This window comes from Doryrhamphus excisus, linkage group LG3 (genome assembly GCF_037039965.1).
Source record: "Doryrhamphus excisus strain RoL-2023G ecotype Guam linkage group LG3, RoL_Dexc_Guam_v1.1, whole genome shotgun sequence".
In the NCBI taxonomy this organism is placed as follows: domain Eukaryota; kingdom Metazoa; phylum Chordata; class Actinopteri; order Syngnathiformes; family Syngnathidae; genus Doryrhamphus; species Doryrhamphus excisus.
Window position 1 is genome coordinate 21,050,105 of NC_136359.1, and position 21,325 is coordinate 21,071,429.

Genomic DNA, 21,325 nt, shown 5'->3' on the forward strand with positions numbered 1-21,325 from the left:
ATGTGGATTACATTGTTTTGTTCAGATAGTCTGTCTCTTAACTAATCAATGTGGTTTGACAATAGTGCTTGCTGAAGGCGGGAACACTCCTTTCCTTGGCTTCTGGTTAATTAGAGGTTTAGCAACACAGAGGGCCTTAGTGTCGTACACAACATTGACTCTGTTGGGAGGCACAAATGTATTGCAATTGATATGAAAAGTATGGGTGGGGGTGTTACTATGTGATATGTTCCAATGTAACCATTACTTTTACCTTGATCAACTCAGTCTCAATTTCAGCTATTTTTGTTGAATTTTCCCATTATGTTATGTCACTACAGAGAAATAGTCCAGAGAGCACATCCAAAGCACCAGAGATCTCTTAAAAGCTGTCAGAGTGGGCCAAAAATGCCTCCTGATTCATGTGCAACACTAACTACAAGAGACATCTTTACTTCTGTGCTTGCCAACAAGAGTTTCTCCACTAAAACTTTATATGCACCAAAAAAAGATCAATGGATCAAAATTCCTTCTGGTGACTACAGTGGAACCTTGGTTTTTCAATACCTATGGTGCAGATGAGACTTGAATCTTGCTATATTATACTTAGTTTATACAGTACATTTATACTGTGGTATCCTGTAAGGCAGGGGTGTCAAAGTCAAACGGACGGAGAGCCAAATAAAACATTTGGCCACAAGCCGAGGGCCGGACTGTCCAATCTTCATTAAAACCAAGATTTAACCTACTGAAAACATAAATATATTACAATATGATTGGATAAATAAAGCAATATTTTCTTATGACTCTGTCAGTCATTTTCAATTTCAGCAGGCACAAAATACAAATGTCCTTTATATAAAAATAACTCATAACATAAAATTTATGTTATGAGTTTTTTTTTCGACTGGGCTTTTCTGAACAGACTGTCGAGATTTGAGGCCTCGTTTTAATTCCTCAACCTTCTGTAGCCTTTGTTCCATGTTTTTGTCTGTGTGTTTTGTTTCATGATGCCGTCTCATATTATATTCTTTCATCACCGCCACACGTTCTCCACATAGAAGACACGCAGGTTTTCCAGCTACCTCCGTGAACATGTACTCCAACTCCCACCTTGTTTGAAAGCCCGTTTTCACCGTCCACCTTCCGTTTTGCCATTGTTGATGGGTATCTGTAAATTAACTTTTGCTGTTATGCTAATGACTGATGCTGAATGACTGCTGAATAAATTAAGCCACCTCCCGCTATACTCCCGCTCGCGCGTCCCTGTTGCATTGTGGGAAATGTAGTACAGTTTATCTGCGGGCCGAATCTAATAATAGATTAATATCATCACGCGGGCCAGGTAAAACCCTCTCGCGGGCCTGATGTGGCCCGCGGGCCTTGACTCTGACATATGTGCTGTAAGGCATACTCAAATGGGAATGTTACAAAATGTTGTTTACTTATGTTTTGGTAAAAGGGATCAAATAATTATTGCCCCCACTGTATCTCAATGCAGCTTCAACATAGTCGCTGTTTGACTAAGATGTGTATGGATTGGTCTTTTTTTGGAAAAATGTAATATTTTTTAGTCAACATAGTAACAATTTTTTTTATTAAACATACATAATAAAACAACAAAGTACAATAGTACTAACTTTAGTATTTAACTTTTCTTTTAAACATACAACACAATTTAACAGAAGTATTTCTTTTAAAACAGTAGAACAAGTATAACAGTCAGAGTATAATATTCAAAGAAAAAACAACTTGTCTGCCAGCTGGATGGCTGGTTCAGAGTGCAAGTACTCGCCTGAGAGGTAAGCTAGTTTGTGTGCGTATTTGCACGGTGCTGGAACACGAATAGTGCCTGGCCAGTTCCAGTACAAATGGCACATTTTGAACGTCAACCTGCGGTGGTAAAAAAAATAGTTAAGAATGCTTAGAAACTGGTATATTGACAAAAATGTATGCTGACCTTTGGTTGTTTAATTAAAGCAACAAAATATGCATCATTGGCCACAAAACATCCAGGAATGTGTATGACTTGGGGTGCACAATTTTGAAATCATTTTGCATTTTGGGACAGTGTGTACTAGGGATGTTCCGATCAGGATTTTATGCTGCTAATAACGATAATTAATGTGTGAAATCGGCCGATACCAATACCGATCACATACATGCAGTGTAAATGTACTACTGTCTTTATTAGCGTTCACAAAGGTTTTTTCCTTGTGAGAGCTACAAAATGGAAATGGCCAAGAGCTACTCATTTTGGTAACATTTATTTTCACAGACACATACATGTACATAGCCTTTTCTCTTGTTTTCTGCACGCACACACACACACACACTGTCAAAATCAACAAATTTTAGAAGTATTTTGAATTATATTAGGGTAAACAGGTTCCAGATACCTTTGCAAATGGTCTGGCATGAGGTTTGCTGTGTTGTATAGGGTAATGTAGTAGGTAGGAAGCCCACAACCCTGTCGAATTTGATGTGCCAGAAGATAGAAGTCCACCCTGTGTGGGGGAAAAGGAAGACCAACTTTAACAGCTGCACTTTAGTTTAATGGTTTGAAATAGGAACCTATGACTTTCGCATCAACGGGAGCGCCAAGAAGCAACGTTTTGTATAGAGAAGTATTTTGTCAAAGGAATGCTCTACTGAAATAAACATGTCAAAATGACGGCAAAAAGGTCCTCCTAGGGAGTGTGAATGCAACCTAGTGGGATTATATCAGTATAGCAGAGCATACTAGTGCGACTGCGTGTGTGACTCAGGTTGGGTGAGTGTTTACCGCTTTAATGTAAGCCGCTAACATGCATGCAGGTTCTGTTAAAAGGACACGTTCATTCTACGTTCTCTAAACAAAGTATAATGGTGTAAAAAAATATATTATACTGACAACACATTAAATTACATTGGTGACATCTTCCTTAAATTACAAGCATGGGCATTGTTGAAGATTTTGTAGCAATGTGTGCAGATGTTGACATCACATTAGAAAAGTAAGCCAGGCTACATCAATTTCTCAATTGGTAGAACAAATTTAATTTCAGAAATTTAATGGCATTTAATGGTCATTTTATTTACTAACCCAAAAAGCACAGACTATGCTTATAAAATAAGTGTAAAAAGATTTTAAAGAAAGGAATTCCATTACTCAGCCACTTTAATGGCTTGTGAAGTACTTTTCTGTTGGGATGTCACTATTATGACATGCAGTTTCTTTTCTGCTTTGGTGGACATTAGCTGCCCCGGTGTTGGCAACACTAAAAAGAAAAATAAAATGGTCTAAAAAAAAAAAAAAAAGAATGAAAAAAAATATTCAGTGCAATGTGTATAGATTCAAGCCCCATGCGTTGTTGATGGCAGCCATATTTTTAAAACAATCTTGCTGCAATTTTAGACTTTTATGTAAAAGACTTAATTACTGACCAGTCTTTCCGAGTGAGTGTGTGATCCAGAACAGTTCCAGGTGAAGGTGTGCCAAAGCTGTTTCCAACCCAGGAATAAAGGGTGGTGCTGATTCGCTTTTGGACAACAATAAAGACAAGCTTCGGCTCATAGCTGGGGAATGTCTCAAAGCATTTGATCAGCTGTGGGATCTCGTATTGCTCAACCATCTTAAGCTGTCCGTCAGACACGCCATCCCGATACACAACAATCCTTTCTGGCAAATTGTGGTTCATCTATAGAGAAAAATATTAATAGAATACAAACTGTTACTAGAATACATTGTTTTCTAAATCATTAAATTGATCAAGTGGTCTCTTCATGCAATTGACAAAATCTTCTCAACGAGAACCTAAGGTTGGGGGCAACTGTCGGCCCTGACGGAATGTTCACTGATAGTTACATGATGGCCAGTCGGGGGAAGTGAAGGGTTATGGCGATTCTTCCCTTTGAAGACACCGAAAACACCTACCTATTCGGAATCATAACAGGTCTTTTGCTGATTGGGATTAGGCATTGCCCTGGGCCCAAACCTGACAAAAAACTGCATGGGAATTTGACTAAAAGTCTTTGAATGCCAGAAACCCAAACTGTGCGTACAGACCAAAAATATCCTGACCGATAAAAAGTGACATACCCACACATTCACACCTTTTGTGCTTAATCTGCTCTCTAAACATGCATATGCAACAACACCCCATATCATGCCCTCTCCACTTCACCATGAATGGTCAATGCCAAGTGGCTCATGAATGTGGCGTCCATATTTAATGACCTTGAATCATGGACCATTACCTCAGCCAAGAACCTGCCCTTTTCCCTTGCAGCGTGCCTCTAATTGGGAGCTGACCATGGACCCGAAAAGGAAGCTTGTCTTCACACAGGATGTGGCAGGGACCCTGCTCCGACCAGACATGGTCCTGATATCGAGGAGCACGAAAACCATTATAGGTCGCTGAGCATACGGTGCCCTAGGAAGACAGGCCAGCCAAGTCCCACGAACTGAAGAAAGTCAAGTACCAAGACCTAAGCGATGAAGTGGTTTCAAAAGGGTGGCACGCAACCACCTCTGTTGAAGTCGGCTGCTGTGGGTTCCTGGCAAAATCAGTGCTTTACTTCCTCCAGCGGGTTGGGCTGGAACCCAAACAGCTGAAGAAAACCACAGCAGTTGAGTCGGAACCCCTCTGCAGGCAAAGCCTAGTCAGTCTGTACTGACTGTACCTCCCCCCCCCCAGCAGGAGCGTAGTTTAGAATGGTTTTTTCCTCCTGCGCTGTACTCTTGTTCTTCCCTTTCCAATACCCCTCTTATCGTGTATACGTATACGGATGGGTGATTGCACAATTTTGTTTGTACCTCCATATAAGTGACAAGGAGAGGCCATTGTCATTGCGACGTAAATTACATTAGAAAAAAAAATCACCAATCAGTATTGATGTATACCTCATGGTACTTGTGCAGTGCAGCCAATAAACAAACAGTGAAGCCATTGATGAGTTCCTCACTGGGTCTCTGAAAGGTTACTCTGGAGTACCAACGAGTCAGTGCACTATAAAAAACAAACAAACCAAAAAAAACTTCAAGACCTTCAAGAGACACAAGTAACTACTATTCATAAACAATACCAATCATACACAGAAGGAATAAAAACATGCAAAACCGAACAAAGGGGCAAATTATTTACCTGTTCATGCTTGCGACAAAGCCCATGACAGATTGGTGAGCCTTGCTGGTGTCATGGTGGACATCAACTCCCACCACCATCAAATTTTTCTATTGGAAGTGAAAAGCATGTTTCACTTTGGCACAACAATTAACTGCACAAAACACAATTTTGGATTTGGTGCTACCAGTTCATCCTCGCTCACTAACATTACAATGGCTTTGTCTGTGAGGCTTGTTATTACAGCTTTGTACACTACAAGTAGGGCTGGCAAAGTTTAAGAGCAACTGCATTTTTTTCTTTTTAATTTTGCCCATCATTCACAATCCTTATGTGAAACATACCAGCAGCAGTAGGAGCTGGAGGCATTGTGAAGAGTGATGCTTTGTGTTCATAAAAAACAACAGGATACACTTAAATGGAATAATTTAAATTGCAATGACAATATAGGAGGGACAAAATTGTCTCCCCAAATCATTAGGTCACAGGTAACCAACATTCAGTTTCTAATAATATGCAATAAAATGCTGAAACCTCACAGTATTCTGTGAAAAACAAGGTAATTCTACTAATTTCAGCGCTGTACTGAAATTACTGTAAAGAGGTGTTGGTGCAAAGCATGGGACTCACCAGGGGGACATTGACGGTCCAAAGTTCTCCTCCTAATTTGCTGTTCATCTGCAGGAGTATTTTTTGAGCAATGCTCTTCAACTTCTGCTGCTGGGAAATTGTACGGACGTTGATGGCCTAACCAGAAAACACAAATGAGTCAAGAAACAAATTCTATATACTGTGTTAGCTAATTTATTTCATGAATTATGTTAACATTTTTAAGCATTATTAACGCATGTGCACTGGAGTAAGTACACCTCGGGTCCGACGGCTCTGTGGTCATAGCACAGTGGAACTCAGTGGAGCATCCTCACAGTCCCACAGAGCCTGACACTGTTTTATAACTCCTTTCTGTCTTTCACATTCTCAGTGGGAATGGGAATCCCAAAGGATTTGCGTTTCTCCCAAAAGATAACGTACAGTGAAATGTTAATATCGAAACTTAATATTTTCTTGAAAAAACTGGCGCCTAAAGAGGTAATTTAGATGTACAATTTTCTTTGTGGTGTATTTCAGCTTGACTGATATTCAGTTCATTTGGAGCTCTTAATACATGCAAATACATATTACCTTTCTATTCATTAAATACAGTAAAAATGGCCATATTTGAGACAGTTGCTGATGGTGATTAATTATGATTTTGGTCAGCAAATATAAATGAAATTGTGAGCACCCAGAGTTGGCTGTTTCGCTGGCCACATTGCAAAAACATACACACATACGGGTAACTTCTGTGTTGAGCTAATGTCTCACACAGGTACACTAGTGGTTCAAACGTGAATGACACTTCATGACTAAACTGAATGAAAAAAAAATGTCAAAAAATGTAGCCATAATATTGAATATTGATGATACTTGATGCAGCAAACTTTTTATATCGTGACAGGCAAAGTCCATTTTTTGCTTCTGATTTTTTACTTTTACCTGTGATGGGATGGGACTTGTAACACAGCAAAGCTTCTTGATGGCACTGTAGAGATCATTTCTGTTCCCTACTAAGATGCACACTATAAGCTGCAAATTGGGCTGTTAAAACATCAATGGGTTGGGTTTAGTTATACATTAAGCAGTTATTTTTTTTAAAAAACATTTCTTGTATAACATCTTACCTCACTAGTGAGCCGAGAGTGGATGCTCTTGACATATGTTTCTGTGCGATCATCCCTCAGCTCCACACACATAGGACGATCCACTTGCACACCAAGAGGGCCACCCACCTTGTTGAAGGTCAAAATCAACTCTTCAGCCTGGTCTGCACAGCGACGAGGGTAGAAGATGGCCCACATTTTTAGGGGGATCTTAAAGAATAATTTGTCAATAAGTGAAAAAATAAATACAAGACAAATACCAAGATGAAACTGAAAAGATGTACCAGACATTAGATCTATTAGCCAACTGTGGAATACCCACTACTATGTTGTTATACTTAAAGGGAACCTTTTATGCTCATTTTCAACCCTTTGTATTCAGTTGTGGACTCCTATAGAGCAGCTACACACAATAATCAGCACAGAAAAACTTTCTAGATACTTCCAGAATATACACCTATTCCGAAAACCGAAACTGAGCATAATAGGTGCCCTTTAAAAGGGATAGTTGTGTTTTTTTTACATGTTGTATGACATCCCCAAAAGCAGTCTAGTGCATCAACTGACTTTCCCACCTTACCCTGCCAATCAATTAACACATGCCGCTGTTTTGCAGGTGAGCATATCGCTAATGGGACAGCAGAGTCAAACTTCCACATGAGATATTTATCTGTTCTAGGTTTCATTTCTTTACTCATGCCTGTCACTTACAGAGCTGATTGAAGCAAGCCTGACAACCTCTCTGGACCAAGACCCATCAGCACCAGTGGTAAATGATGAAGTCTGAACGCAAATGGTTTCAATAGGCAGTGTTCTACCCTTCACCTGAAACGTAATGAAAAGTAATGAAATTCAACTTAACCAAGCTGGCCTTACACGTTTTAGTGCAAAATAAGATTAATATCATCTGCCAATAGTATGGCCTTACCAGAAGAATTTCTGAGACAAACTCCAAGCCCCATTGGGTGACTTCCTTCAGACTGTCAGGGTTGGTGCTTATGTTCTTCAGAAGTTGCTTTATTGAATGTGTGTGCTGCTCACCATTTACATTGATGTGCATTGTCAGGTCCTAAAACATGTACATAGATCAAACACAAAGACATTATGCATACTAAACCTGTGGAAAAATACAGGTATGTAATCTGGAAAATCCTTATCAAATTTGATAAAAACAGTTTACACGTGTGGAGTTAAAAGGGAACTGCACTTTTTTTTTTTTAATTTTGCCCATCATTCAAAATCCTTTTGTGAAACATGAACGCACATTTCTTTCCCTTTTCTGTGCATTATAACACATGAATATGAGTTAATATGAGCTAGCTAACAATGCATGTCATTGGGATACAATGTTAAAGCCTGTTGTAACGTTTGATATACATGCTGTGATAATGCATTAACACGTATAGTGATAACACGTAATAGTTGCAGTATCACATACTTATGCTTATCCATTTATCAATTTGTTCATTCTTAAAAAAACAATTCTAAACATGCTGATCAAATTTACCTTCATTGCTCTGAAATCCTTCCTCATATTTTCTGGGATTCCAGTCATGTAAGAAAGCTCCGGTACTATGAGGATCTCTCCAGTAATGACTTGCTGCAATTAGTAAGTGTTATTAAATTACTACATGCGGCAACAATATGGCAATGTGTTAATGATCTTATTCCTGTTAAAAAAAGACAATTAAAGTATGGATAAAAGAATCCATATGATTAGATTATGATATACGTTGTAGATTATTTTGTTCATAAACTAGACTGAAAAATGACCTTTCCTCCTGGCTTGGACCGCTGCTTTGGTTGGTGCATGAGAAGAGGTTGGTCCATCTCTTTGATGGTAATCCCATAGTTCTTGCTGTAGTGCATTCCACAATAAATGTTACCTTTTTTTTCAACTTGGAAGTCTTATTTGAAGATTAAAAAAACTGACACTCATTTTGATAACCTCAAAAAATACCTGTAGTAGTCCACAAATGTAGTTTTTGTACCATCCATCAGCGTGAAGGTGTCTTTGGGTGATTTGTCCCACTCAATGGCATCGACGCGATAGGTATGGTTATTGTATCGGGTGATGATAATACTACCAACTAGTTCCTTGGTACATTCATCTCTGAATTTCTCTTTGCTTTGCTGGTAGAGAATGTTCCTGGCAAAAAGGAAACAAGTCAATGAAAATCCTTTTAAATTTACATACCAAATATTTCCTTTGTGTATATGGGGTAAGATTTCAATACTAAAAAAAGTCAGGTATCAGAATGTGTATGCATGAGACGTTGTGTCAATATAAAGAGTCCAGAAGATCCATCAAGTGGATAAACTACTACTACTAACTATCGGCATCAGCCTGAAAATAAAACACATCGGTTGATCCCTACTACAGCATTCACAATATGCAGTATAACCTCAGAACTTGAACCGTTCAGCAGTCAAACAATTCTGAAGTCAAGCTAAAATATCAAGAAAATGTATAAAAGTTAATGCTTTTGTGTTTCACGGTTCAAAATTACTTTAAAGGGGATGTTTTCTAGTTCTTCCAGAATCTGAACCTATTCCAGCTTTATTTCTTTGGATTTCATGCTTCCAGTGAAAACGGTTTATTTAAATGTATTCCACCCACAGCTGCCTTCAGGCACAGCTACTCCACTGTGGTTGGCCACATTACCGAGTGCTTAGAAAGACTTTCGGTGTTGTGCAGCAAGCTGCAAACCCAACTTTTAAGGAATTGATAATAAACGGTGATTTATCTTTTTAAAATGTCTGCTTTTACCATACAGCCATGTGTTGGATCCCAAATCCAAGGACTAGAGACTAGACAGTCCAAAGTCCGAAAAGAGGTTACTTCAAGATGGCTATCATAAGCAGGGTTAGCATTTTAGTGTTCCATAGCATCGGTAAGGTCTAATGGGGTCATGACATGTGACCCGTGGCCCCTCAAATTAGTTATGAGTTATTGAGTTTCAGGGGTCCAGATCAGGGAATGTTGTTACTTGCCAGCTAGTTAAAGCCCTATTGTGATTAAGTCTATATAAATAAACTTGACTCTTACACACGGCCATCTACAAAACTTAGGGTTTTTGTTTATTCTTGTTAAACTCGCCATTGTAAATTTTGAACTGGGAAAGTGATTGACATCATCTTTGTTGTTCATGTTTATGTTGACTCTGCGGAATAATGTTTGCAAGCTAAGCGTATTTATTGAAAGCTTTTCATCTCCAAAAGGGAGGCACTGCAAAAAAAGGTTTGCGAATCACAGGGTTAATTGGAGACTCTAAATTGTCCATGTGTATGAATGTAGGTGTGAATGGTTGTTGTAGCATTAACTCACATGACATCCAGTACAGAGTCATTACGCAAGACTTTGTGAGAGACATCCACACACAAGTACAGACCGCCGTCTGTATGTTTGATACTGGTTGAATAGCCTGGCCACACCTGCAGGCTACAAAAACAAATGACACAGGATAAGTTGAATGATTCCCCTATGACAACAATTTAACATGTTACTTACCGATGTTTTCCAAGAACTATTGCACTTTCTGGATCATAATGATTCCTCCCTACCAGCTTCAGTCCAAGTATTTTCATGATCCTTGTGAGGAGGGGAGAGGGGCGGACGTTCAAAGTAAATGTACTTGACATTTTTTTTTCTTCTAAAATGATAATTAAAAAGCTTACCTCCTGAGTACAACATTGTAGAGAGGGATGCATAGATCAGAGCTGGGTGGCAAAATCTTTGTCAGCTGAATTTTTATTTGGATTTCCTCGTTGTCGGTTCTTCTGAAACTCTTGAGAACCACCTCCTGTGCATTAACCACATGCTACCTTTAGGACATTACCAGAGTTTCTAACAGAAAAAACTATAAAACATGAGCATCCCTGTATCAAAGCCACATTAAAGGCTATAAGGCTATTATTTTAGATTAAATCCATTCAAATTTTTTTAATAAAATGAATATTTTACATCACTTTAACACACAGGAGTGGACAGATAGAATGGTTGGTTGTAGGGATACAGAGCATCAGGTTTTTATGCTACCGCTGTACTCCTGCGCAGTATGAAGGTAAGTGGATGGAGGACGCTACCCAAGACGTTAGGGCAAGACACCACACTGCACGCAGGGATTGATACAGACTGCAAATAGTATGAGCCACAGGTGACCATCTTGGAAGCCCAATATTGAACATGAATATGTAGGTACACTGCCACTGAACCGAGAAAGAAACAGCCTTTTCAACTAAAGAAGTCTAGGTCACGCAATAAAAAGGAACTTGGACACAACTCGGTTCAATGCAACAGTTTCTTGTGAGTTCGGAACAAGGTTAAAAAAAAAAACCAAAAATCAAATCTAGCATTTACTTCATCTGTTTGCCTGCTTCATTCACACCAGTTAGACTCAACAATTTTTCTTCTGTGTGCAGTCAGATTGCATATCGTATACAGTGAAGAAAATAAGTATTTGAACACCCTGCTATTTTGCTATTTCTCCCACTTAGAAATCATGGAGGGGTCTGAAATTTTCATCGTAGGTGCATGTCCACTGTGAGAGAGATAAACTAAAAAGAAAAATCCAGAAATCACAATGCATGATTTTTTAACAATTTATTTGTGTGATACAGCTGCAAATAAGTATTTGAACACCTGTGTATCATCTAGAATTCTGACCCTGAAAGACCTGTTAGTCTGCCCATTAGAAGTCCACCTGCACTCCATGTATCATCCTGAATCAGATGCACCTGTTTGAGGTCGTTAGCTGCATAAAGACACCTGTCCACCCCATACAATCAGTAAGACTTTAACTTGTAACATGGCGAAGACCAAAGAGCTGTCCAAAGACACCAGAGACAAAATTGTACACCTCCACAAGGCTGGAAAGGGCTACGGAGCAATTACCAAGCAGCTTGGTGAAAAAAGGTCCACTGTTGGAGCTATCATTAGAAAATGGAAGAAGCTAAACATGACGGTCAATCTCAATCGGAGTGGAGCCCCATGCAAGATATCACCTCGTGGGGTCTCAATGATTCTAAGAAAGGTGAGGAATCAGCCCAGAACTACACGACAGGACTTGGTCAATGACCTGAAAAGAGCTGGGACCACCGTTTCCAAGGTTACTGTAGGTAATACACTAAGACGTCATGATGTGAAATCATGCATGGCACGAAAGGTTCCCCTGCTTAAACCAGCACATGTCAAGGCCCGTCTTAAGTTTGCATATGACCATTTGGATGATACAGAGGAGTCATGGGAGAAAGTTTTATGGTCAGATGAGACCAAAATAGAACTTTTTGGTCATAATTCCAATAAGCGTGTTTGGAGGAAGAAGAATGAAGAGTACAATCCGAAGAACACCATCCCTACTGTGAAGCATGGGGGTGGTAGCATCATGCTTTGGGGGTTTTTTTCTGCACATGGGACAGGACGAGTGCACTGCATTAAAGAGAGGATGACTGGGGCCGTGTATTGTGAGATTTTGGGGAACAACCTCCTTCCCTCTGTCAGAGCATTGAAGATGGGTCGTGGCTGGGTCTTCCAACACGACAACGACCCGAAGCACACAGCCAGGAAAACCAAGGAGTGGCTCCGTAAGAAGCATATCAAGGTTCTAGCATGGCCCAGCCAGTCTCCAGACCTGAACCCAATCGAAAATCTTTGGAGGGAGCTCAAACTCCGTGTTTCTCAGCGACAGCCCAGAAACCTGACTGATCTAGAGAAGATCTGTGTGGAGGAGTGGGCCAAGATCCCTCCTGCAGTGTGTGCAAACCTGGTGAAAAACTACAGGAAACGTTTGACCTCTGTAATAGCAAACAAAGGCTACTGTACCAAATATTAACATTCATTTTCTCAGGTGTTCAAATACTTATTAGCAGCTGTATCACACAAATAAATTGTTAAAAAATCATGCATTGTGATTTCTGGATTTTTCTTTTTAGTTTATCTCTCTCACAGTGGACATGCACCTACGATGAAAATTTCAGACCCCTCCATGATTTCTAAGTGGGAGAAATAGCAAAATAGCAGGGTGTTCAAATACTTATTTTCTTCACTGTATATAGCTCTAAACATAACCACCACTTACACTATGTACTATGTCAACTTAAGAAATAAAACATAAAATAATTCAACCAATTGGCCCTTCATTACTTAGTCAAATATTTTATTATTTTGTCTTTGTTTTGTCCGATTACTCAATTAATCAACAAAAATTTCGGTAGAATACTTTATTACTAAACTCGATTATTAAAATAATAATGTACTTCTCTACCATAACATGGATTTGTGGGTTATGCTGTTCATGCTTGGGCCACAGAATTATGCGTGCATATAAATGTATGGCCACCGGTGTGAAACCTTTTGTATACTTACATTCTTCAGTTGTAGAGGAAGGTAGAGTATAGAGCCATCAAATGCCATGACCTCCCCAGTGGTTGAAGAGTGATCCTTCATCATGCCAAATCGCATTGACATGGATTCAATATTTGGTCTGAAATTGGACATTTCAAATATTCAGTAAATTTCAGTGTCCTATGACAACCATACAAGTGTGTGGATGATTTTGATTCTTTATCTGGTTAATTCCTCCATGTAGAAATAAATGCAGAGGAGATATGCTTTATGTATATACACAGTTTTATACTTTAAAACAGTTCTGAACTGGTTTGGCTGTGGGACCCACAAGTACCCTTCAATGACAAACTTTAAAACTTTAAAAGCTTTAAAAGTAAAATTCTCAAATCTTTTCATTTGCTACCAAAATACATATTTATATGTCTTTGTGTTGTTGCACAAGAGGCAAGCAGAGGTGATGACTCAAGTAAATAGAATAGATCATGTTTAGTGGAGTTTTAAGCTGTAAAAATGGCCACAAGGTGGCAGAGGTGCATTTGATCAGCACTCTGTCTGCATCGTTCCCTTGTGTTAAATGGCTCCACAGCAAGAGAGTGGAAAGCATGGCGTGTAGCATGCAGAAGTTGAAGCACTGAAAAGAAACTTCAAAGACACACACACTGTATTGTCATACGATCTGCACTGTACCTGGTAACATTAATTGTTGGCATAATTTTAATATGCACAATACAGCAAAGTACATCTAAACACACAGTACACAAATAACTTTGTTGCTCTTTTGTTTAAAAGTCTGCTGAAAACCTAAGTCCATAGTAAGTGATACTTACATAAATGTCACATGGTACTGATAAACAGCTTTGTTCTTGCAGTGGATTGAAATGTGATTGGAGCCAATAGTTATCGGAGTTCCTTTGGATCCAGCCTTGTTGAGCGGTGCACTGACCATTAAAACACACAAACCAACATATTTTGGCACAGCAGTACATTAATATTGGCATTCAATTTCAGCCATAACATTACAAACCATCTCATTTCATTCTACTGCCTTAATTTAAAATAAACTGCTCTGCAGGCCAACGTAAAGTGATGGTGCCCACAACCGTAGGTTAGCAACTTTGATATTGCTATGTAAACAATACAGTACTGTAATATTGCTAATTAAAGAAATAAATAACTCAGACTATATATATATATATATAGCGGTAAAACCTAGTTGTAGTTTAACATTAAAAAGGCAACAACCAAAAAAATAAAAAAAAAATCCTCTTACCGTAGTGTCTCTATTTTAAACTCTTTCTTTCCTGGTTCAGTGGGGTCTGGTACTGCCTGCGCAGTGGACAGAGGGGGCCCAATTCCTAAACAAAATTGGCATTTAAAAAAATGTTATCTCTCTCTGTTAAAATAAGGCTAACAAAAACTGACTTCATGTCTTTGTAAAAAAAAAAAAAAAAAAAAAAAAAAATCAGCAGGGAATCAATTCTGATCTCTCATCCAGTACACATGAAGACTAGACAATGTGTGACAGACGTGCACACACTTTGAGGCAGATTACCTGTGTCAGCAATCTGACAGCGACCATGTACTGCAGGGTCAGAGCTAGTAGAACCAGTATCAAGAGGAAACGGAGAAGAACGTAAAGGACTTCCTCGTGCCATTCCAAGCAGGGGCATTGCTGCTATTCCGAGCCCCATCATTTTTGGGGGGATTTCTTGACCAAGAAAGCTGTAAAAGGCAGACCATATTCATTCAGTTCTGAGTGCAAATTACTTTTGGTTTTCACAGCGTTTTCACAATTTTTACTTTTTAAACTGATTTTTTCTGACACCACTGATAAACCTGTAGTCTCAACTAGAGCCCGACCGATATGGAAGTTTTGGAGCTGATGCAGATATTGAGGGCTGAAAAAAGCCGATACAGATGATATATTGGCCAATATACTGTATATGAAAAGAGCATTGATACACAAGATATATACTGTACATGAAGATAAATTCTTAATACCCAAAATACCATTTCAATGCAAGTAGAAGACTACCAAATGAAAATAAGGAAGTTAAATTAGTAAGACTGTCAAAATAAGAACATGCCTCTGCCATTTACTTTTAGTTGGTGCTATAAATTTGTAGTGTTCCCTGGCCCTGGCTAACCACTGCATCTAACGTAACACCCCCACACTTTACTCGTCCCGTTACCAATATTATTGAGTTATATTTACGAGCTAGTGAAAAGTTCCATCTGAAGCCACTATTTGCAAACAGCTGCTGACAACAAATGGTGACGAAAACAGCAGTGAAAAAATAAAAATAAAAGCTGTATCACATAACCAGACTTAATACAAAAGGGAATTAAACAAAACTAATGCGTGGATGTGTGAACTGATTCACAGGTAGGCTGTGTATAGCTCCATATGCAGTATCTTCACTTTAAAACGCTCTCTAAAACGTAAATTCTTGACAGCGTGGCACTAAACTGTAGTGTTATATTGTTTTACAATGTCACAGCTTTACATGGTGTAAAAAAAAAGTTTATTTCTCCTCCTCTCCAAAGGGGACTGAGTGACGCACTGAAAAAAGCTATATATATCAATTATAATGGGTATATTTTTCACATATATTGATTAATCGGTCACATGTTATATCGGGCCACCGATATATTGGTCAGGGTCTACTCAACAGACTCTCAGAAATGCACAATAGAAATCATGACACATTTTACCATAGAAAACTACTAAGGCTTTGGACAAAATAATCCAAAAGTCAAACGAACAACATGCTACTACATGTGTGGACATGTCACAATAACCTCTCCCAATTAATGACAGGAGCCCGTTTACGTAACACATTCAGAACTAAAACATCAAAAGTAATTTTACTAGTTCCAATTACATTTATTCATGTGATATTACGTTTTTTTAATTTTTGTTTGCAATTGGTGTAACTGGTGTAAACTGATGAGAAATACTGTTAATACAAAAATTAGAAATTACAAATCTTATTAGAAGTGAGCATGTGATCTTGCCAGTCCTACCTGCTTCCTCTGCCCATCACTTCTTGTGTGGCACCGCTCATCTGTAACCTTCTGGCTGCCACACATACATCTGCACTTGGCTTCTTCAACTCCTCTGTTTCTCCAACTGCTCCTCTTCCTGCAAAAATGGCAACTCAGCTTCACAGTTGACATGAGAATAGCGATACTGTAATGGCAGGGTGATGTTTTCATACCCGTCAATGACTTAGCGTTACACAGCATTTCTTACTGACAAATGATCAACAACTCCACAGGTTGAACAATACTATAAATAAGTCAGCAACAGCATGTCATTCCGATTGACCTACAAACCATTTTATGTCCTTTGCATTGTGAGCTGCAGAGTTGTCCTGTAGAAAAGCCCAGCTGTTACCATACAGACGAGGGCCCTCAGTCATAAGGGATGCCCGCTGTAATCTCCATGTAACCATCTGTCGTTTGACAACCCTGCACCACCTGAAGGTTCATGATGGCCCCACAGAGCCAGGTAGAAACATCAAGTGGAATCTTCTTGTCATAAGTAACCTAATGATGCCTGTTGTTTTTGTTTTAGATTTTATATGTTATTCTATATTTTTAAACGGTGCTACACGTGGACGGGCAGTTTTGTGGCATTGAAGGAGACGAGGTCTTTGAATTTGTTTTTGAAAGCCTTTTCCCGCAGTTGTCGTCTGACGGTTATTGCACTGCGGTCGACACCAGTAAGGGCCTGTGTCTTGACGGAAAGCCAATCGGATCCTCCGGCTCAGTGCAGGTCACTTGACTTTTTTGTTCCGTAATGCTTAGGCCCTTTCAAAAAAATGTAGAATATCTTATCTTACTGCGTCCAACCTCAGCAGTAATGGCACGCTGCCAAAGGCTTTGCTTATGCAGCTCGATGATCTGATCACGTTCAAGAAGGCATGACTGTGATAATATGACAAAGAATTTTGAGCAGATTTAGGCTTTTATAGCCTGTTGTCTTATACTTTTAATCAGGTAAAAAACAGCCTTTTTCAGTTTATTATCTTAAATTACAAGTTTTGTCTCACTCTCTCTTCTTGCTTTTGCATTTTGTCGCACTACTTAAAACCTTAAATGTGCAAAGGCATATTCTGATTTTGATCAAGTCTGTCATGTGAAGTTTTAGATTTAAGCTTGGGTTATGCTTGATGCATGTTTTCAGTCAGAGACAACAGTATTTATAGTCAGTGTGTCATATTCCCGCTGTTAGCCCCCCATTTTCCCCAAACGATACAGGGGCAGTGTTTGGTGTTTACAGCATGCTTACCACAACACACCACATTAGAAGTAGAAAGCGTTGATGCAAGTCTGTTTGATAATAGGATCATAGCCAACCCATCTCTTTCAGAATTGGTGGGGCATTCTTGCATCCTCTTGGATCAACACTTTTCCCATAACATAATTCAATTCACAGTTGCTATGTTGCAGACAAAATAATTTTTCTACAGAATAGTCAGTGGTTGGATGATCAAGTCTGAAGATAAATTGACATGTGTTGCAACATTTTTCACAGTAACTATACACTTTTTTAGACACACACCTATGGGTAACGTTACTCTTCCCCGTGAGGGCTCCAAGCCCATTCCCCTGAACATGGAAACCAGTGTAGATCCTTGACCGTGTGTCGGGAAATTATCCTGTAAACAAAGTAAAAACTTTAAAAACAAAAAAACACTTGCACTGAACAGAGATGCATTCAGGCTCGAATTACCTCTTTCATGGTCGGGACATTTTGTGTAAGGTCTTGCAGCATAGTTTCATGACTGGGTGTTTCTGCATAGTGTAGCTCCCTGCTAGTGAGGGTTGTTCCTCTTGATGCACCTTTGTTTGGCTCCGTTGTGGAAAAGAGCCACCCTCTGGCCCGACCGCGTCCTCCATCATCAGGGTGCAGCCCTCTACCCCGTCCAGCGAGAGTAGTGGGTGCTTGACTTTGTTGGGTACCCCAAGGAGCGATAAAACCTAAAGCTCGTCCTGCACCAAGTCCTCTACTGCGTCCACGCAAAGGAATGCCTGCCATATCACTCAAGTCAGGTGGCCTGTTTGGATCCATTTTGTCAACTCAATATTTCTAGTTAACTGCAACACCTGGGAGGTGGGGGGAAAAGGAGCAATATTACTATTATTTTCTCGTATCAATTCATGCTCCTGCCTGTCCATTGTGTTTGTGTTTCTCAGTGTCGAGAAGTGCAGATGGCGATCACTGCAACGTGAGAGCTACTGTGGTTTAAAAAAAAAAAAGTATGTACTTGAAATTATCCGGGCTGTGACAACAAGGAAGTGTCGCCCTATAAATATAGGCAACTGTGTTCATAAAGATATTCCTTTGGCTTTCTTACTAAAAAGGAAAGTCAGGAAGGCATGAGAGGCAGGGAGGTATAAATTTGACGCAAAATTTAAGATGAAGTCGTAATCTAGCTAACAAACATGCATATGATAATATACCCGATATATGTAAAAAAACATTTGACATCCACTGATTTTTCGATGCTATGTATGGGTTTTGTAACAAACTGCAGTTCGAGGCAAATATGACAGTTGACTTTCTTCCCGGGACTTTTAGATTGTTCAAACAATGTAAATGTCTCCTCCATGGGTGTCAAACCCGTGCCATGGAAGGCCGACACACTGCATCAAACTGCAGGTGATTTTAATGATCTGCATCTCCTTCCATTTGAGGGAAGGGGCTAGTCAATTAGGGAAAACCTACAGTGGTTCGTTCCTCTATTGACACATGTTCTACTTTTCAATTTTAAAATAGTTTTCACAACGCAGGTTCTAGGACGGTTGGAATCGCCAAGGTCCATGGGTCAAAGTAGTGGTGTGTAAAACCGTTAATTTCAGTAAACCGGATAATTCCGATTCATTCAGTCAAAAAGATCCGTTCATTTCGACGATAGGATAAGACAATCAAGCACGCAGAGTCCCGCCCTGCAAAAGGAACGGTGAACTGACTCTCCAGCCAAAAAAAGCATTTGCAAACAAACGGACTGAACGGGTATTTTAGGGGCGATGACCTCGTTCATTCAGTTCACAAAAAAGTTCTTTTGAGTCGTTCGTTCACGGCCGACATACCACTAGATCACAGCTTTTGTCTTGACTCAATGGGGACCAAAAGCACCATTTTCCCATGTAAAATCTTCTCCAACTTCTCCAGTAAAATCAATCTACTAGCTTCCTTTTTAATGTAATGTCAGAAAGGCTCGATGGCGCCATTTTGCGGGATTTCTTTTAATGTAAAACGTGACAAAACCCACATGTACAGTCTCAATTATGCCAAGTACATAGACAATTAGTTTCTGATACGTTTAATTAATTGAATTGGATAATTAATAACGACAACTGGCACGTTTCGGCATTAGCATGAACTAAAACGAACACTTAAGATAACTACGTGCGGCTGCTGATGACAAGGCCAGGCAATTAGTGAAGTTAAGACACACAGCAATGTCATTTATCCTCGGTCAGTAAAGTACAAATAACGATACGAACTCGAATAAAACACACACACGTATACATACTCAGATTTAGATGCTCCAAACAGGTTCCTGACGTGTAGGAAAATATGCGCCAAGGTTCACCAACCTACCACGTCAATGCTCTTCTGGTTGTATCCGCCCTTTGTGTGAGACAATCAGCAGGTCAGTCAGTCATTGGTTTACTCAACCTGTCAATCACTTTCTTGTAAATTTAAATTTAAAGTGGAGTATAGGCATTGGTCGCCCTCGAGCGGACACAACGAGTAACAAATTAAGTCTTAATTAGTGGCCACATTCAATTGAATGCGTCACATCTAATCTACATGATATATATAAAATATGTACATTCCTCTTCCACATATAGACACACTAAACAACATTTAATGACTATCAACATTGCTGATGTTATCAATGCTTTCAAAAGCAAATACATTTAATACATGATTGATAATGACGTATTAAATTAAATGGCATTGTTATACCATACAAACTCTGGCTGGGTATGTGTTGCCATCTACTGACACATAAAAATAACTGCAACGTCAATTGAGGCGGAAAACAAACACACACTCAAGGCGTTTAGTGTACATTTCCCACACGTTATGTATCCTGTTATCACAAATCACACACATACACACATCAAATTGCACTACTTAGAATATGTATCAATGGAGACCACTGCGGGTTTTCTCTCCAAACCGATACCCTAAAGAAGATAAGCGGCAGAGAAAATAGATGGATGGATGATTCTGGGATCATCTAAAGCACGGGAAGAATCACATACAGAATGGTTGCTGTGCTTAAGCAGTGAGAGGCTTTTCACTGTGGAAATCTGACCCCTCCTTCTTCCTTACATATACAGATTAGTAATCGCCCTGGTGAAAATGAACCAAATTTTCTTGACAGCAGGAGGCCTGGGAAAAAGTGGCATTCATCTGATGTGACATTCATTACAGACCTGCCTGTCAGACTGCACAGTAGATAATTTGGAGTCAGCAAACCGAGGATGTGGTGGCCTGCATCTTTAGATGGTTGAACAGGGATGACAAGCTGTGGTGGATTGTGGAAGCAAAACTTTCCCAGAGCCGGGAGGCAAAATACACTACTGTTTCTGCCTGGATGATAATGATGATGCAAACAGCCAAATTCCCAAGCTTTCCCATCTGGCCTTAATGTCCCCTAGCTTTAGCATTTGTCATCAGTTGAGTGATTACTCGGTAGACTGCTCTCATCATGCTGCATCATGTCAGAGGCTTTCATTTCAATACAGACCTACCAACATGTACAAATTTATAGTACTCAACATGCAATTTGACTCTTGAATATGCTTATATGTGCTCCGTTTTGTTGCATTTTCCTGGTTTTAGTTTCAAGCTCAGTCTGTTCAGTACAGATAAATGAATAAATATAATCGGGGGGTTGAAAAAAAAAAATCTGCCCTTTGGGGGAATGACAGAAAATAATTGAGAAACACTGGATATTGATTTGGATGCTCAGAAATAACCTAGGAACCACCAAGGCTCAAAAGGCTTCAATTGGATCAATCCAACTGCCAGAGAAAACTTTTTTGCCTTTGCCATCAAGCGATCATGACAGTGTGACAGAAAATTATATTGAATATACATTTTTGAAAGGCTTTGGTCTTAAACTTTTGATGAGCTAGTTTTCTAGTTTTATAAACTCCCTGCA

At 39.4% G+C, this 21,325-nt stretch overlaps 1 protein-coding gene across 2 annotated transcripts; it reads right to left on the reverse strand.

Moving 5' to 3' along the window:
- Positions 1 to 1,621: 1,621 nt before the first annotated feature.
- On the reverse strand, positions 1,622 to 19,858 carry piwil2 (piwi-like RNA-mediated gene silencing 2). 2 transcript variants are annotated; one of them, XM_058070157.2, is made up of 24 exons: positions 19,747 to 19,858; positions 17,872 to 18,245; positions 17,701 to 17,797; positions 16,158 to 16,275; positions 14,683 to 14,852; positions 14,401 to 14,485; positions 13,958 to 14,068; positions 13,149 to 13,266; positions 10,463 to 10,587; positions 10,296 to 10,376; positions 10,113 to 10,226; positions 8,745 to 8,933; positions 8,558 to 8,642; positions 8,292 to 8,384; positions 7,713 to 7,853; positions 7,496 to 7,609; positions 6,806 to 6,994; positions 6,621 to 6,722; positions 5,715 to 5,831; positions 5,106 to 5,194; positions 4,865 to 4,970; positions 3,406 to 3,659; positions 2,379 to 2,486; positions 1,622 to 1,872 (listed from the first exon to the last, which is right to left on the reverse strand). In XM_058070157.2, the coding sequence occupies exons 2-24, from the start codon at positions 18,208 to 18,210 to the stop codon at positions 1,716 to 1,718; spliced, it is 3,102 nt and encodes a 1,033-aa protein (XP_057926140.2). In that variant the 5' UTR covers positions 18,211 to 18,245; positions 19,747 to 19,858; the 3' UTR covers positions 1,622 to 1,715. The 2 variants fall into 2 exon arrangements, with proteins under 2 accessions (XP_057926140.2, XP_057926139.2); XM_058070156.2 differs by having other exon boundaries at positions 19,679 to 19,836.
- Positions 19,859 to 21,325: the final 1,467 nt, after the last annotated feature.

Bases quoted from the DNA above. Each gene is read 5' to 3' on its own strand.
- piwil2 (XM_058070157.2), bottom strand. From the start codon at position 18,210: ATGGATCCAAACAGGCCACCTGACTTGAGTGATATGGCAGGCATTCCT. The intron at 14,069-14,400 runs GTAAGAGGATTT...TTTAATGGTCAG, and splicing joins TTTAAAATAGAGACACTACG to TGCACCGCTCAACAAGGCTG. The intron at 10,377-10,462 runs GTAAGCTTTTTA...CCTCCTCACAAG, and splicing joins TACAATGTTGTACTCAGGAG to GATCATGAAAATACTTGGAC.